This window comes from Scardinius erythrophthalmus (assembly GCF_964197995.2).
Source record: "Scardinius erythrophthalmus genome assembly, chromosome: 5".
Classification (NCBI taxonomy): domain Eukaryota; kingdom Metazoa; phylum Chordata; class Actinopteri; order Cypriniformes; family Leuciscidae; genus Scardinius; species Scardinius erythrophthalmus.
The window spans coordinates 32,752,949-32,771,614 of record NC_138225.1 but is presented as its reverse complement, the minus strand read 5'-3'; the positions used below and the strand labels follow the sequence as shown (position 1 = coordinate 32,771,614).

Below are 18,666 nucleotides of genomic sequence, written 5' to 3'. Positions count from 1 at the left end.
TATGTGTATTAATCTGGATGTATAGATTTTTTGATTTTCTTTTATCTATTGTACTTTTAATTGCATTATGTTTTATTTTCTCTTTACTTTTAGGTACAAATAAAATTCTTTAATGCTTAATAAATAATTAAATAATAACAATACTGCATTGTTTTAGTTGTTTGTTTGTTTGAACATGTCCAAAGCTGTGAGGTTATTGCAAAAAAAAAAATAATAGAAATGAAAGAATGAATGAATGGTTCTATCAAGGTCTATCATCATGTTTGATATTTTGTCAACTCTTATGCTATAAAGTTCATACTTTAATAATTGTTGGTGCCACTGTAAACAGGAATCAGTGTCCAGATGAAGCCCATTAAAGGATGTTTAAAATGACGTAAGACACAGCAGGTCCATGTTGAGACTGTGGCGTGGTTGTCTCGGGCATTACGGACCTGTCGTTATCAATGAGGAAGCTCCTCTTGGATTCGCAGCCAAAGACCCTGTTTTGATTGAGTTAACTACTTAATCAGCTTTCAAATGCGAGCAGCGAAACCACACTCGGTGACGCCAGGTTCTGCTGGCTGCACAGTAGGTAAATATTTACACGGACGTCCAGTCATTATCACTAGCTTGTAGTCGAGTTGTTTTGCTCCTTGTTTTATGTCTTTTACAGTGGTCCTCTAAACAATCATCAAGCCGCTTCGGATTTCGCCACATACACATTAAGACGTGCTCGCTAACAGTCCAGCTAACAACTCTTAGTGAAGTACAGAGCGCTCTTGTTTGTATGCTAATAGAGTGTAATCTTATTCACAGTTATTATTAGAGACAATGGAAAATACATTGTATCAACATCAGCACAAGGTTGTATTTATAGCGAAGAAACTATGTATTTAACAACTTTATTTCAACAACACCAAAGGAATCCAACAATTATGTGTGGCATTTTGTAGATTAGCAGCATCCTATGAAATGAAGATGGATCTCAGCCAATGAAATTAGAGTTTGCTTGCGGTTTAACTCATATGACATGGAAAAGACTCTCGAACACTTTCAAACCCCTACTCCACCCATAAACACTTGATTATTAATAAATGAGAGAAGCATGGCAGCGCGGAGAGAGACGTGAGAAGCGCAGCGTATCCTTTAGGTGTATCTACATCAATGTTCCTTGCTTGCTCTGGCAGGTGAAATCTGGTTCAGAAAGAAGAAAAAGAGCCAGAGAATAAAGAGAAAGCAATGGAGGGCTTTTAACGTGACACCACTGACAGCTTTACTGCATTACAGAAAGCTTAAATAATGGGACGCTCATTTGCATAACGAGGGACGTTATCACCTCTACTGTCAGAATAAAACACAACAACACTTCTGCCGCTCCTCCCAGAGATGAATCGGGTTGGCCTACTTTACGGCACCAAAGAGGTGCGCACATGCACACAAACACTGGTGCGCGCACATGTGTGTTCTGTGATCGCGAGCTCTCGCACTGTGTGGATCTGAGCTGTGAGCACTTTATAGAAAGCCTGGGTTAGCTTCTCGGGTGAGGGCAGCCTTTCAAAAGGCTCAGCAGGAGGGCCCGATAAAGGCCCCGCACACCTTTTTCCCTGAGAGACGGAGAGCGGAGCGAAGCCGTTACGTGACAGCGGGATCGTATTCCAGAGCGGGTTTGACGAGGGCTAAATCAGGATGGCCCAGGTTTCCATTCAGGTTCTTCTTCAGATCTTATGATACGTGGATAGTGAAGCCTCGTCGTTCGGGGCACCGTAGCTCAGCCACAGTTTTGTTGCGTTCACACGAAATTTCAGCTAAAAGGGAAATACAAGTGTGTTCGTTCAGCATGCTAGTGACAATTCTATGCGATGTTACACCGCTGTTGTTTAGGAAAGTGCCGCTGTTTGTCGTTCAGGCGACAGTAAACGTTACACTGCAAATGATTAGAGCTGTTAAGTTAGTGGCACTTCCAAAACACTGTCAAATTCTCTGTGACTGTAGAGAGAGCATGACAGTGCTGTCTACCCTCATAGTCGCAGCCGAAGCGCGAGAATCTGATTTGCATGATATTGATGGCAGAAAACAGCGCTGCCTCGAAACGTCTACGGATTCTTTTGTCTTTATTTGCTGTCCCATGTGGCTCAGACTCTGCCTTTCCCTGTTTTTTAACGTTGCGGTTTTGCCATTTTTCATCTGACTTAATGCCTTTCTCTCTCTCTGCCTTTCACAGGTACAGCTACTGGAATCTTTGAAGTGAGCGGAGGAAGTCAAGAGAAGAAAGCCTGGTTTGAAGAAATCGCAAGCAAAAACAGAGGGGCAAAAGAATAAAGTTCATTGGTGAAAGAGAGAGACGAAAAGACGGGGACAATGGGGAGGAAAAAGATTCAGATCACACGGATTATGGATGAACGCAACAGACAGGTGAGTCACGCTGACCAGAAGGAGCCAAAAACGAACTCTAGACAGCTTCCTTCACAGAAGTTTGATGGGTTATTTCGAACTAAAATAGACTAAGTAGGTGGTGTGCGCACGCTAATTGTCGGCGTCCTCGCACGCTGCTTACTGCTGTGGAATATTACTTTAGCAGGGGCAGGGTGGGTGGAGAACACAAACACACAGAGATGGCAATGGTGGAATGATGCCACATGCTTCAGGGCTTTAGGTGGAGTCAACACAGAGGTAAAAGATGGCCCTCCAGGGGCCCTTCCTGCCTTAGCTAGTAGTTTTCCGCTTCAACTCGGCTCTCAGATCATTGAGATCCTGTTCATACTAATATAAATTGTAAATTCTAATAAAGAAATCTGCTCAAGGTTTTAGCTGTTTCATGCCGGACTGGTAGGTCTCCAATTCTGGCCAAGCTGGTTTTCAGCTAGTTTAGCTGATTGGTAAGATGGTTTTCTAACCAGCAGACAAGTGCCCAAAACCCCTCTAAATCCAGCAAACTAGACCAAACCAGCTTTGACCAGTTTAAGCTGTTTTCTTCTACATGGACAACACTAAACTCTTAAAATAATTCATTTGGCTTTTTGTGTGTGTTAGTGGTCTTCAAATTAATTCTGTTAATGCGTTCACATTTGAACAATTAGAAAAACGTTCTGTTTTGTATCTCCATTTCTCTGGCCGTGAAACAGAATCAAGTCACAAAAACAGGCAGATATTATGCATAGCAGATACTGTAGTTGTATTGATCGTATTGGTGCCAGTTACATAGACGCTTGTTTTACTGCAAGATCAATAAATGTTATTTAGGCTTGACATTTACATTTGTCCCCCTTATAGAAAAAAAAAAAAAAAAAAGTCAGTAAAGCCTGGAAAGCAGTTTGCAGTTTGACAGAAAGTAACCTTGACTAGTTTCAGGTTGTTCTATTTGTCTTCTGTGTTGTAACTTGACTCTCTAAAAACTCTCTGAACAGTCAACCAGAGTCCTCACATCCTTTCACAGGATGACACTTTGTCACAGAAACAGACATTTGTAGTTCCTCAGTCTGGTCTGGAGAAAAAAAAAAAAAAGATGTGATTTTGGGAAAAGGACTTGACTAACAGTTGATATGACTGAGTGAGACCATACTGCTGCAGTTAATGGCTGCTGTCTGGACCTTGGGTGGGTTGATCAATTATTGAAGATAGTGTGAGGGCCTGAGGAGAAGTGGAGGAGAAAGTGAGAAAAAAAAGCGGGTGAGAAAAGTAATGGGCGTGTCAGCCGGAGCAGACGGAGGGGGCACACACAGTGGCATTAGTCATTCAGTACTTGTGGGTTGAGTAAGTTCTCCCCCTTGAGGAAACCAGAGGCTCACATGCATGTGGGCTTTCATGCCAAACGCTGAAAGAATGAGTCAAGGTACTTCTCAAACCAGAAACTTCTCTGTTCTCTGTTTCTGTTTATTTCGAAAAACCAACAAGTTTTGATGTTAACAAGGCATCATATTGAATTTGCTTCTGAGTATAACATACATATATAGTTTGAATAGTCCTAATGGTAGATTGTATGTCTTATTGGTGATTGTATGTGCGCTAATGCAGTCTTTATGCAGCTAACAATGACCATTGATATCTATCAAGCTCCAAAAAAGTACAAGAAAAGCATTATAAAAGTAATCCATCTGAGAACCAGTGATATTTTGTGTCATTGGTCCCTAAAATGTGTGATGGGAATATTATAATATATCTTATATTTCAGTCCCACACAAATCAATTGCATTCATTTTATTTAATTATTTTTTGTAGTTCATTTATCTATTTATTTATTTATTTATTAGAGCTTAACACATGCAGTCACTATCAATCGATATTAAATGGAGAAGAACTGCATTCATTTTCAAATTTCTCCATTTTTCATCCACAGAAAACATAGTGAGACCATAGTGACAGAATTGTCCTTTTCAGGTAAATGTTTTGGTTTTACATAACCTTTCAATGCTCTGAGACACAGAGTTTCGAATCATAAACACAGATGAAAAGGAAAGGAGGAAAGAAACGGAGAGAAGTGTGGGGGGGGGGGGGGGGCTGAGGTCAGGATGTTTTTGGCGAAGCTATCGGATTGCACAGAGAGCATCCTGTCTTGGTGTTATCGCTGTTCTCCTCTCCTTTTCTCTCTCTGTTTCTCTCACTCCCCCTTAACCAGACTTCAAGATCAGAGATTGATACAGGAAGGACACCTGATGAGAGTCAATGCCACAGATTTCCAGGTCTTGGGATAGAAAAGAATAAAGTAGGGGGACAAAGGAAGAAAACAGCGACATTTATTTCCTTTTGGCCCGTTTCTTTAAATATGGTTGAAATTAAGCATTTTATACTAATTAAGTAGCTTCTTTTGTTCTGTGAATGTTCAGATGCGTCACACTGTGTGGGATTGACCTCTTGGCACACTACAAAAATAAACTTCTAAGCTGCACGATTGCAGTGTTAAGGGATAATGTAGTAGATAACATTTTAAATTTGTATAATTATTTGTAATGCATTACTTATTAAAAACAGAAGCCCTAGAACATGACATTTATCCTTTTGCCAAAATTCGTCATACTTTTGTATGCTTAATGTCTAGTATGACCACATCGTTAGCCATATGTCAACAACTTTAATAAAAAGCAATGCCAAAACATACTGTGGCCTTGCAAAGTGATAAAAATTAGCTCATAAATTCTCTAGAGAGGTTTTGGTCAGAAGATGCTTTGCTGAAAACATGCATCATAAATTGTTGAGTATTTATAGACTATACGCCATGTTCGACAGCTGGCACAAGGGTTATCATTGACTCTTGTCCTCTTGCTGCCATTCATCTGGGGCTGTGGCAAACAACCCGCTTCATTGTATTACAAGAGAACCGTGAAGACAGACATCACAAGACAAGAATGGGGGACCTTTGACTTACAAAGGGTTTTTTCATTTCTATTTTGCTTTTTCTCTCCCCTCTAGCTCTTAATGTGTTGAAGACGTGGCTGGGGCTGTGCATATTTTCACTTCCTCTTTAAGGAAATCTTTCCATACCGAAGCCAAATAAACAACAGACTGCTTCAATGGTGTTACCTTAAGCAATGCATTCTTGAGATGTTTGCTCTTTTTCATTTTTTTTTTTATAGCTGCTTACTTTTTTGTGGAAACCGTAATACAATATGTATTATACATAAATTATTTCCAAAACATTTTTTGACCCAAAACTTTTGAACAGCAGTTTATATGAAATTGTTTTTTTTTGTTTATATATATATATATATATATATATATATATATATATATATATATATATATATATATATATATATATATATATATATATATATATATATATATATATATATATATATATATGTATATATATGTATATATATATATATATATATATATATATATATATATATATATATATATATATATAAAGTTTTATTTGAATTGCATTAATTAACCGCTAAGAGCTTGAATACACTTTAAAAACCTAATCGGTCTATAAAAATCATCTTTTTCAAACATTTAATGTCTGAATGCTCAAACATTTTTGGCCCAGCTGTCGTCTCCCATCATTTCCTTGCTGATATCACCTCTCCCAGATTGGCAGCTTCCCTACGGCCCACCCTGTCTCTGGCGCCATGCTTATGGGCACAAGGTCTCAGCCGCCCTGGGCGGCCACTTTGGCTGCCTATAGCCCACCTCCTGAAAACACTTGCGAAGAGCAAGGCTCCTCCAGCAGGCCTCCCTGGCGTTGACTTGCTGCCCAGAAGCTTAGACAGAGGGCATCAGTGTGAGGAGCCTGGCTTTCTTCCCCTCAGCCACTCAAACACTTTCCTGGGCACGTCACATGAAAGGACCCCCTGTGTCATAAAAGTGTTAGCCACATCGCTAACAAGAGCATGCTTACTGACTCATTTTCACACTGCTGAATACACAGCGTACACTTACAGGCACATTTGAGAGAGATGAATCTATCTAATAATTATTTCAAATTCAATTTTATTCAATGCTGATTCTTCTGCCATGATGGCAGGAGAGGCCGGGACATAGTGTCTGATGTTGATAAGGGCGAAAAGGGCGATGAGAGATTTGCTTACTTCTACTTGAAGAATAAACTTTGTTGATGTTGACTTGTCTTGGAACATAAAATCAAACACATACAGATGATTGTCTCGTAGACCCGTTGAGTTCAGGAAATGGTATGGAGTTTTTAATGCCGTCTTGTTATTGTGCAGCATTGAACAAATATTTTATATAATATAAATATTAAGTGACATTTATAGTTTTACAATACTTTTCTATTTGAAATCATTTCTTCAAAGAATCCTGAAAATATCACAGCCTCCACAAAAATGTTAAGTAGCATGTTTTCAACATTGATAATAATATTACATTTCTTGAGCACTAAAATCAGCATATTAGAATGATTTCTGAAGGATCATGTGACACTGAAGACAAAAAAATACAGCTTTGCCTTCATAGGAATAAATTACATTTAAAGTAATAATAAAATAAAACACTTTTTACTCTATTTTGATCAAATAAATGCAACCTTAATGAGCATATCTTACTGACCAAATTTGAATAGAAGTAATAAGAGAAAATTTCATTGTAATTTTGTATTCCATTTCATTTTCATTTACTTGAATAGGACATGAAGGGAATTATGATGGTTTACAAAGAGCAAAACGAACAATGACAAAGATTACATTTTGGGATTTTCTTCAGCAGAAAGGCTCAATAAATATGGTCAGTAGTTACTTCTGTGTTAGAAATCAGGTTTCTGGAATTCTCCGTATTGTGGAAGTTCATTCAGAAGTACGTACTTTAATTGGCGTTCAACATGCATGTGGTTGTCACCCCTCTAACTGACTTGGCAAATGCAGGCACCACACGTTCAGTAGGCTTCTGTTACCTTTCTTTTCATCTCTGCCTCATGATGGTGTGATGGCATGGAGACGGTGCTTGATTCAGCCACCCATGACAACAGAGGCGTCTCTCCAATCAACAACAGAAAGGTGTAAAACAGTTTGAGTAAAATTAACAGCAAGAAAATAATGAGGCCCTCTGGGTATCCCATCACCCCTTGCTCTCCCCTCCACGATTCCCACCTTTCTCTTGTGATCGTTACCTCTGCGCCTGTCTCCTCACGAAACACGCTGTGCGTGTTTTTTCACTTTTTCATCTGTCTCTCCCTCTCTCTCTCTCTCTCTCTCTCTCTCTTTCTCTCCCTCTCTCTCTTCTTTATCTGCTTCTTCACCAACATCATTGGGAAAATTCCTTTGCTTCCGCGAAGTGCAACTTCTCCAAATTTCTCCTCTTAGAATTGATCTTCTTTAAATTCTTTTGTTCCTCTTACACTAATTGTTATTCCACTTTTCTTCTCATTATTCAGAGCTTTTCTCATTTTCATTTTTTCACCCAGGTTTTGTTTCTTATGTTTCTGCTGATGACCTTCAAAACATTCTCTTTGTTACAAGCAAGTGATACTCATTGAGGCTTTGAAAGCGATGTGCTGAAATATCGCATGACTTTTAAACAAATTGTGTTGCTGTCAGTGTAGCTTAGCATAAACTGTGTGTTTGTTAACACAAAAGCAACCTCTAAAATATGTTTAGAAAGGGAACAGAGCAGAATTTTGGTGGGTCTCACATATAAGCTTGATGTCTATTGTCAATACAACCCCTACTGTGAGACTTTACTGATTCATACAGTATATCATGAAGCGTGAGCGGGGAGATTTTGGGGTGCGTGGGTCGCATGGATCATGGTTCAGGGGCAGATGGTGACAAATGGACATTCATCCTCCCTGTCTCTGTCCTCTAGAGGAACTCCCCAGGGGGAAAAAATGCACTGGAGGCGGGAAGCAGAAGCGAAGCCATTGTGAAGGGGAAGCTGTCAGGCACTTCCTGTTATGAGAGGAAATGCATACAAATGTGCTTCCTGACCTCCCCCCTCTGACTCCCCCTCTCTCTCACACACACACACACACACACACACACACACACACACACACACACACACACACACACACACACACACACCAAACTCAGGCTGGGAATCAGACCTTTTTTCTCCTTTCTCCTTTTCATTCTTTCTGTTTGGCAGTAGAAAGTGATTCTCAGTCCTTTGAACAGCAGTTCAAGCTCACCTTACGTGCGCAACGGCGCATTTACGTCTAGGCAGTTTGTTTGTAACGCATGATAAGAATGTGCTTACATGATAAGGGCTTCACACTCCTGCGGTCTACAGGTTCAGGGTTCGAAGACACAAAATCGTGATCGTCATGAACCGCGGTCCTTCATTCTTTGCAGCTCTCACCACATCAAGGAGGTGTTGCAACTGGCATTTTCTGCAATTAACACGCTGGATCGCTGAAGGCTCATGAGCTTCACAGATTGTGGAGGCAGGTAGTGAGCAGGAGAGGAGGAAGAACATCACACTCCAAGGCCCTTGTGATCACATTACCATGTTACATATATGGTGAACCTAAAAATGGGATTGGAGACAAAGAGTGAGCGAAAGCTATTATGATGTTTTTCTTCATCAGATGAGATCAAATATGTAGTACTTGGCTAGTATTCAGTCATGTGATCCCGAGATGGTGGTTATAGCCAGGTGGCTCCCTTAAAAAACTTCATCTCATGACAGCTTCATCTCATGTTGAGTGGACCTGATTTGACCATTTTTGCAAAGTAAAACTTACTAGGATAGTTCACCAAAAAAAAAACAAAAAAAAAAACAAAAAAAAAAACCTCATGTCGTTCAAATTCCGTATGGCTTTCTTTCTTTGCGTAACATGAAGGAAGATATTTTGAACAATGTTGGTAACCAAACAGTTTCGATGTCCATTGACTTTCATTGTATGGGTGAAAAACTGGGACATTTCTCAAATATCATCGTTTATGTTCCACAGAAGAAAAAAAGTCTTGGAATGACTTGAGGGTGAGCAAATGATGACAGAATTTTCATCTTTAGGCGAACTATCCTTTTAAGAATAAAATACTGAGTGCACCGCTCACTTAAAGAGGAATATATGTGACCATGCCGCTTTAGAAAAAAAGACTATGGTGAAGGATAAGTTAAGTATCTTTAGTAAGTGTTGTTTTGTGACTGTGGGTGTTGATGTCACTAGCCACAGTTATGAGCTTGACCACAGTTGATTATTTAAAGTCCTTATATCTCCATATCTGTGTATGTGTGATACTGCTTCCTCTTTCAGAGAACTGCCCAGTGCAAATTTTGGATGTGTGAATTAATTACTGACTCCGTTATTTGTTATTCAAATAATCCAAAATTCAAAGTCTGTTCATCAAACACATTGTTCAGCTTTTTCTTTTCTCCACCTGCTGTCATACTGGAGGATTTTTGGCTTATTCTTTTTGCATCTTGTCACACTTGCCAAATCTCCAGAAGCCTCAAGAAGAAACCTCTCAGAACTGCAAAGCCACAACGTGGAAGCTCAAAACTCTCGCTTCGGCTTTATCTTGCAGAAAGGGAGCTGTCAAAACATCAGTTGTGTTCTTTAAGTGGCTGTTCGACTTGTCAAAATGAACTTGTCAAAATGATACATAATCAATACATCATTACTTCGCTCATAAATTAGTAGAAATATGATGATAGAAGATGACCAGCAGGATGAGATCTTTATTTTTTTAACTATAATCTCTGAAAGATGAGAGATCACTGTCAAATGAAATTGGTGAGCTCCAGTTCAAGTACACATTATAAGAACTGGTTACAGGTCATTATTTTCTTAAGGGGATATACACTGTAAAAAAATAAATAGATATATATATATGTATATATATATATTATCTGCAGAAGAAAGAAAGTCATACTGGAATGACATAAGGGTGAGTAAATTATTTTTTTTATTTGTGTGGGAACAATCCCTTTAAGAAGCCATTACTATCTTTTTCTTGGCTAATTCATTCATATTAAATCAAAATTAGGCTTAAACAAAACCAGTTAATTTAGATGTACATGAAGTACATGTGTAGGTTACCTGACAACACTGTTTTTTTGTTGTTTTTTACAGTTTACTGTTTCCTTTTCCATTTTTATAAAGCTACACGCGTTTTTTCTTAGAACATTTTTTTAAGCACAACCTTACTGAAACAAAAACTGAATCTACTCTCTCATATAACTAGGGCTCATTCTTTATTTATTTTATTTTCATTTAACACACCAGCTAAGCTAAATAGTTTCACCATGACAACGTCAGAAACAAATTAGCATCATCAAAGAAATACCTTATGCTAATACATGCTAATTTTCTTCCTTATCAAATTGCTTTGGTGATTATCACACGCACAATATATTTTGTAAAATTATGCATTTTTCTTCTGCAATAAATAATGCATAGATTTGCCCGCGAACATGTATCACATTAACAGGTGCATGGGGACATTTTGGTTACACTTATGAGGTGAAGAGTTTAGCGGTTAGGCCTCAAGGTTCCTCGTCTGTGTTGTTCTTCTCAGGAGCTGGTCTGTACGTGTGTGGTTTCTCCAGCGCTGCATTTAAGTGCTCAAGAGACATGAAACCTATGAGGTCAGAGAGAGATGCTTCTTATTTTTAATGCTGCTAATTTAGATGAGAACATGCACTGAGAAGTCATTAACAGCCTCTCAAACACTCTGTGGCAGTGATGATCTTCGTGCGTGAGTGTGTGTGTCTGTATGTCTGCGCATCTGCTGGAAAGTGCATTTGCACACAGATGCACACATGGAGAATTTGCTTCCCATGCAATACAGGCAATCCCCCCTCCCCCCCCCCCCCCCTCCAAATTTGCTTGAGGTGAATAAGGTTAACCTTAATTATGAAATAAAATCCTAATTATACAGTTGAACTATTGTATTAGAGGGGCCAGGCACAGTTAGTGTTACTGTATTAATCTTAAATGAAAGGTCATTGCATGATTTTGGAGCACACAGGTTATATTTCAATTATTAAGCTCTTTTCGTATGAATGTAAGAATAATAGGAAAAGTGAAATAAGTATTTTACTTAGGATTAAAGAATGGAATTTTTAAAAGATCTTCAGATGATTTATGAGAGGAAGGAGCTATTACGCTACTGTCTATTTTTCCTGATAATTTGGAAGAGCACAAAGGAAAATAAAAGAAAGAAGACAGAAGGAAAGAAAACTAACATTGATTTTCTGAAGAAACGCTGTATTTAGGACATCTCGGGAGTCAAGAATATTTAAGAGTATATTCAACGCGCTGAGTAAACACACATAGAGTCATCCATCTCAGTTTTTATACGGCGTCAGTGAAGCCTATGACTTGTCTAACCTTGTTTCCCCTCTTCTGTCTCTCTCTCTCTCTAGGTGACATTTACGAAGAGAAAGTTTGGCCTGATGAAGAAAGCCTATGAGCTGAGCGTGTTGTGTGACTGTGAGATTGCCCTCATCATCTTCAACAGTACCAACAAGCTGTTCCAGTATGCCAGCACAGATATGGACAAAGTGTTGCTCAAATACACTGAGTACAATGAGCCACATGAGAGCAGGACCAACTCTGACATTGTGGAGGTGAGTTTCTCTAAACACACTTACCTGACATTCCCACACTGACAGCAGGTTATTATTATGGTTATTAGAATTATTTATTTATTTGTATTATAATAATAATAATTAAAAAAAAAACACTACTGTTCAAAAGTTTGGGGACAGGGTCATCAAGTTTGTTTTTAAAAGAAATCTCTGATGCTCACCAAGGCTGAAATTCTTTGATCAAAGATACAGTAAAACAGTAATATTGTGTCATGTTATTATGATTTAATAATAATTGTTTTATCATTTTTGTACTTTAATAATTTAATTTATTTCAAATGTTAGGGTTAGGGTTAGGGTTTAGGGTTTATTCCTGTGATGGCAAAGCTGAATTCTCTTAAAATTAAACAAATGTTTGTGGAAAAATATACAATAATGTTGAGTATGATCATGATGAAACCATGAGACTGTTTTTATTAATAGAAAGGTCATAGAAAGCATTTATTATTTAAATAGAAATCTTTTCGGACATTATAAATGTCTGCACTGTGAATTTTTTATCAATTTAATATATCCTTGCTGAATAAAAGTATTATTATTATTATTATTTTAAATCTCACTGACTCCAAACGTTTGAACGATAGTGTAACTTTCACTTGATGAATTTTTTTTTGACATAGTTAATGGACATTAACTAATGATCTGATAAATGTTATATACTTTAGTTGCTGTTTAAAATTAAACTTGTGACAAAATGTTACATAGAAATAGAGTTTTATATTGGGGGTCCCTTAGGTTGTACCTGTATGAAAGTCTGGGTGGGGGTCTGTAAAGGTTGAAAACCTCTGCAATAGTGAGTGTGTATGCAGAAAGATGTACATAAATGAGTGTTTCGTGTTTGATATTTCAGTAGGCGAAATGTATCATTAACACATGACTATGACTAGATTCCTTGTGCATAGTGTCGCTGCACCCTTATTTTCAGCTCAACCCTTGTCACGGTGAGACACTATAGACACAAACCCAACAACACGTTTTTACAGTCTAATTGACTAGAAAATAGACTATATGAAAAGTGCACTAAATACATCCAGTGTCATGCTGTATTTCACTGCACTCTGTTCTTTTTGAATGCCTGCTGCTTTGATGTCTGCATTTTTCTCAATCAGCTTAATGCTCCTTAAGGCTCTCAGGTCTTAGAGACACATTTGTTGGTTCCTGCCTTTAACCTAACCTGAGGTCAGGCCATGCTAAGCGATTGGCGGCAAACATCCAAAAGCATGTTGCAGCGTGAGCTGGTTACGTAATCTGCTTTTCTGAGATGTCACAACACATCTTGACAAGAAAAGGTGATACACATGGGTTGACAAGATGGTCCTAAAGGTGGGACTAAAGGGCTTTAAAAAGGTGTCCTCTTGCAATGCCAACACGCGAACAGGTCCACATCCCCAAACGGTTCTTAATATCACTAGATCTGTCTGTGAGTTTGTGAAGTGAGTTGTTCTCAATCTAAGTGCAATCCAATTGCTTTGCACTTAGAGTTAGAAAAAAACATGTTTTTCTGTCTACTTCCTTTTTTATCCACTCACTCTGTGCTCAATCTTCATTTCAGCTGTGCGTACACTGGCTCAATAATTCTGCAGCTTTATCTTTTTTTGGTTTATTTACATATTCAACAATAATATTTCCATATGCATTTATCTTATAAAGCCAGCGTGACATCTTTTTTCTAATTTATATATTTTTTGTTTTTTTTGTTTTTATGCGCTAGAAAATTATCATCTCAGATGCAAAGATGAGTTTTTTGGAAGTTCATCTGTCATAAAGTGTGAAACATGCCCTGTGTTTTTGTCTCTTATTCAAACTCAGACCTTGAAGCAAATTTAAAGGGCAAAAAAGAAAGTGCTTGTTATACCTACAGTGCATCAAGGCACAATTATAAAAATGCACTCCAAGCATTAGCAGCTGTGCATTGCACTTGAGAAAAGACTCAAGTAAATACTAGATTTTCTGTGATTTATTCTTAGAATATTTATCATTCCGATTCATATTGGAATTCTCAGAAACGCTCATTAGTGATTGAACAGTCATATACTTTTTAGTGTGTATTATAGTCCACACTCCATGGCAAGTGGTTTAGAAATTGAAGGAAAAAAATAATAAAGATCCAAGATCCAATTTATGCTGAAATGGTGGTATACCATTAAATTTTTCAGGGGAGAGTGAAATGGAATGTAAAGTAAGATTCAGGGCCCAGCAAAAAGGAATAAAGATGTGTACTTTACTTGACAGAATTTTAAGTGGATTTAAAAAAAAAAATTAAAAAAATCATTAAATGTACTTTACAATAAATAATTATTTTTTTATTTGTTTTAGTATACTGTATATCATACATATTATAATTTAAAAATAAGTATGGACAATACACCGTTATTTAACACTATGCCAGCTATAAAATTCTAAAGGCAGTGAATGAAATGTTTGCAAAAATTACAGTGCATTACAATTCAAACATTACTTCATGCTTTCAAGACTATCACGAGTGTTTCTCACAATTTTAACAAAAACTCTTTTAGTTTAGTTTAGTCTTTTAGACCTGAAATTGTCTTTATTATTGAGTTCTGAGATTGTAAAATATACTTGTTATGCTTCATTTTTTGAAACCTTGTAGAACAACTGCAAAGTGCTGCACTGCTTAAAGGGATGGTTCACCCAAAAATGAAAATCCTGTCATCGTTTACTCACCCTCATGTTGTTCCAAACCTGAATGAGTTTCGTTCTTCTGTTTAACGTAAAATAAAATAATTTAAAGAATGTTGGTAACCAGACAGTTGATGGTAGCCATTGACTTTCATAGTATTTTTGTCTTACTAACAGCTACTGTCAACTGTTTGATTAGCAACATTCTTCAAAATATCTTCTTTGTGTTCAACAGAAGAACGAAACTCATACAGGTTTGGGACAACTTAAGGGTGAGTAAGTGATGACAAAATTTTCATTTTGGCCTGAATTATCCCTTTAAAAAGCAGGTCCTGAGTATCACAGTTTTCTTTGCCATGAAGACAGAAATATTAAGCACACTAAAGAATCAGCACACTCAAACATTGAAGTAGAAAGGAAATAAAAAAGAGCATAGCGAGTCAAACTGCTCCCATCACCAAGCAACAGCTTTAGTGGAGTTTCTTTCCAATTTGCCAGATTTCGTGTTTGAGAAATCGATTTTGAAGGTGGCTAAAATGCCGCCCTAACTGGATTTGTCGACGCTGAAGCGTTGAGCTCCTGCAGGGCCCCGTTTTTCTGCTGCTAGGTTACATCACGGCCAGGGGATGTGGGCGGTAGGAGGTAAAGAGGAACAAAGCAGACTTCCTGTTGTGATGGCAGGATGGGGACGAGGCCTTGGGGTGGGCTGGAGGGGGAACTCGGCATAGGGGTGTCAGTGCCATAGTTCAGCTTTGAGCTGTAGAGTGTGTGAGAGTTTGCGTGTTTGATACACGTATCGACTTGGACGGTCTCAAAAGTGTGCTGTACGTACATAGATTTAGCATTGTTTAAACGGGCGAAAAACACACACACTCATATAAAACACACAAATCCGAGCAATCTTTCCTGTCTTTGCCTGGAGTGCCTGTGGGGTGCAGTGGGAGGATAAGGAGAGGCAGGGGAGCCGGGCGCAGCGTGTGGGCGTCTTGAAGAGCAGCCCGCTACATTAGCAATAAAGCTCCATGTAATTAGCATGTCTTTGGTTGATAATTAGCGTTGTTGGGAGAGAGGCAGTGAGAGGCTTGCCCAGCCTCTTTAGCTCTATTTATGAGAGGCTAGAGGCTCTTCTACCCTACTCTTCTATCCCTAGCTCTTTCTTTCCGCTTATGTCTTCCGTTTTCGTCCCATTTTTATCTCTGTTTTCGTAGGTCAGGCCATTATTTCTTTCAGCCGAAATGTACGCGGACGTGCCTTTCTCAATCTGGCACTGGCGTAATTAATAACATAAACATGAGAATAGAGACATGAAAAAAATATATAATTTGCAAGAGAGGAAAATGTTCTCAGATAGATTTTAACAATGTTTGTCAAAAGGATCTGATTTAATTTATTATATCACAAGACAGATTGGTAATGGATTTATCATACACGTCAACCTTGTTAAATGAAAGTTTATTGTAATGTACAGTAATAGAACATAGTTTTCAATTCATACTGCTTCATGCCTCAGTCAAAGCACTTTTCCTACCGTGTTTAGCTTTCACACAAAAACTCATTAAAAGTCTCCTACGTCTTAACATCTGAGGCTAGACGAAAGGTGGGAAGGTCCAGATAATTACACCTTAAGTCGTGAAGAAAGAACAAATTACGAGTTCTTGTGTAAGGTCAAATTATCTTGTTTTAGATTAGCAGGGGGGGGGGGGGGACAACAAAAAAACAATGCAGCATTTATTTGGCAGGTGATTAAAAACTTGGGCAAGGATTTCCCATAATGCACTGTGCCAGGAAAAGGTTTTCCCAGCATAGAGAATTTAACTCGCAACCTTCAGATTACCAGTCTGACTCTCTAACCATTAGGCCACAGCTGCCCCCGAATAAGATGTCCTACACGGGACTCAAACCCACAGTCTTTGGATCGCATCTCATTGCGCCACTGTACAGACATTATTACAACACCTTATATCCTTGCCTATTTTATTGGAAAATCTTATTCAAGGTAAAATTATATTTAGCATCCCATTCATTGACAACCATATAAACATCTAGATAGTCAGCTTGATGATGATTCTGGAATTCCGGTCAAATACAAGCTATTTTCGCTGTGTATAAAACATACAATATGCTTCAAATGATTATTCATATATGTAAATATGCATAACTTTAATGAAAAGACAAGGCGATGTCGCTGTTGTGGAAACAGCAATCCTTTTTAAAGTTTATGGCACGTCCAACTCAGGAACTTGGTTATCAAAATTATTCCTGAGCTTCCCAGTGCTAAATATAACTTGAAAGGGTGTTCATGTCCAATTTTTAAGTAGGAAACTCATATTTGTGATAATTCCGATAGCACGTGAAGGCGACATTACCGCTGGTTGTGATTTTTGTGCAACCGATGACAGATCAGTTGTACTGATTCTCATCAAACGTTTAATTTTATTGGCCATTACATGAAATCAGTCAATGAATGAATAATGTAAAACATATCAATATGATAAAAAATCAAACATTATGTAAATACTATTTAAATGTAACATTTATATTACACTTCTATTACAAATTATAATTAAATAAACAAAATAATATATAATATATAACTAATATATAGTTTTTAACAACATTGTATTATAAGAAATATTATGTCAAATTAGTCAATTATTGAATGATTATATATATATATATAATGTGAAGAAAACAAAATAGTATATAATTTAATTCTACAAAATAATATATCATTTTATCTAACGTTTTTATTACTTAGAAGCTCCAGCTAAATGACTAATTAATAAGCATTATTCTATTTTTATTATTCTTATTAATTCAGAACAGTTTTAATTAAAAACGAGCGAGATTAACATGAAAGGAAGCTAGTTGTGGCTGCATGCCTTACTCATGTCAACACTCACGTCATCACATAGAGCGGTCGTGTGAACATTTCACAAACACTTGAGAGAGAGTTTGCCAAGCCCATCCCATCGTAGATTAGCTTTATCTGAACATCAACCTTTTAATCTTCTCTCTTCTCTCACCTCTACAAGTTCTAAATGAATCGGCAACAGAAAGGAGCGCGTTTAGCTGCAAGCGGCGGGAGACAAACTGAGAGAGAGAACGACAAGGAGGGAGGCTGGTGATTATTTCCAAAGGTCACACTGTTAATGACTACCTGCTTGGTTAATGAGATTCCACAAAGCTCCCTCACGATGTTTCACCCTCATATGTGTTGCTGTGTGCTGAGATGTATAAGAAGGGTTGCAGGCGGCAGGCTTCTCTCAACTTACATCTGTTTAAAGTAGAAGGAGAAAAAATGAAGATAAACACAGGTTCATTAAACGTCTTGGAGAATGCTTAATGTGGATAAGGTACACTAATTAACTGAATTTCATTTTCATTTCTTTTCAAAGTGGCAGTAAAGAGTTAATTAAAATATATTTTCCTCATAAGGACTTAGCACATTAGCAGGCTCCTCTGGTAGAACATTCCCTCAGTTGTCTTTTGAAAAGACTTTCTTTCTTACTAGTTTGAGTAATCAGAGATCAGAGAGAACATTAGCCTACAGCGGTTTTCTCTCAGTGCCGAGACTCAATGGCCATCTATTTAACTTACAAAGGCCCGCTATGACATAACACACTCACATAACTGTGTCCTCTTACAGACAAACATACATCTGATTGAGGGAAATATTTGTGTACCACCATAATCTACCACAACGCACACGCATACTATTGATGGCTCACGCAAAGAGTCAATAAGTTTATGCTAATTTAACCGAGTGATGTTCAAGCTCAGTGTTTTTGCCAGAATTTTTGATTAAACTCAGAAGAGGCTTTGTTTAGTTAAGCAAATAAACCTTGTGACATAGACAAGTCAACAGAGGAGGAGTGTAGTGAACAATGAGCATCACAAACAGGATGTAAAGCCTAGTATAAAGGGAGGCGTTATTATTCATAGAGTATGTGATACACTCGATGGCTTGAACAGTTATAATACACCTTACAATTGGTTGTATTTAAGGCATCTATGATGAGCCTAATTTGCATAGAAAGGCGTGGTTTT

General features: G+C 37.8%; 1 protein-coding gene across 6 annotated transcripts in view; it reads left to right on the top strand.

The window, feature by feature from the left end:
• The window catches only part of LOC308691583 (myocyte-specific enhancer factor 2C-like), a 66,688-nt gene that overhangs the window by 18,830 nt on the left and 29,192 nt on the right, over positions 1–18,666 (top strand). For all 6 annotated transcript variants that reach the window (XM_081366958.1, XM_081366956.1, XM_081366961.1 and 3 more), the window contains exons 2-3: positions 2,204–2,394; positions 11,752–11,955. In XM_081366958.1, coding sequence (XP_081223084.1) covers positions 2,341–2,394; positions 11,752–11,955 — 258 coding nt within the window. In that variant the 5' untranslated portion in view covers positions 2,204–2,340. The remainder of the gene's footprint in view (positions 1–2,203; positions 2,395–11,751; positions 11,956–18,666) is intronic.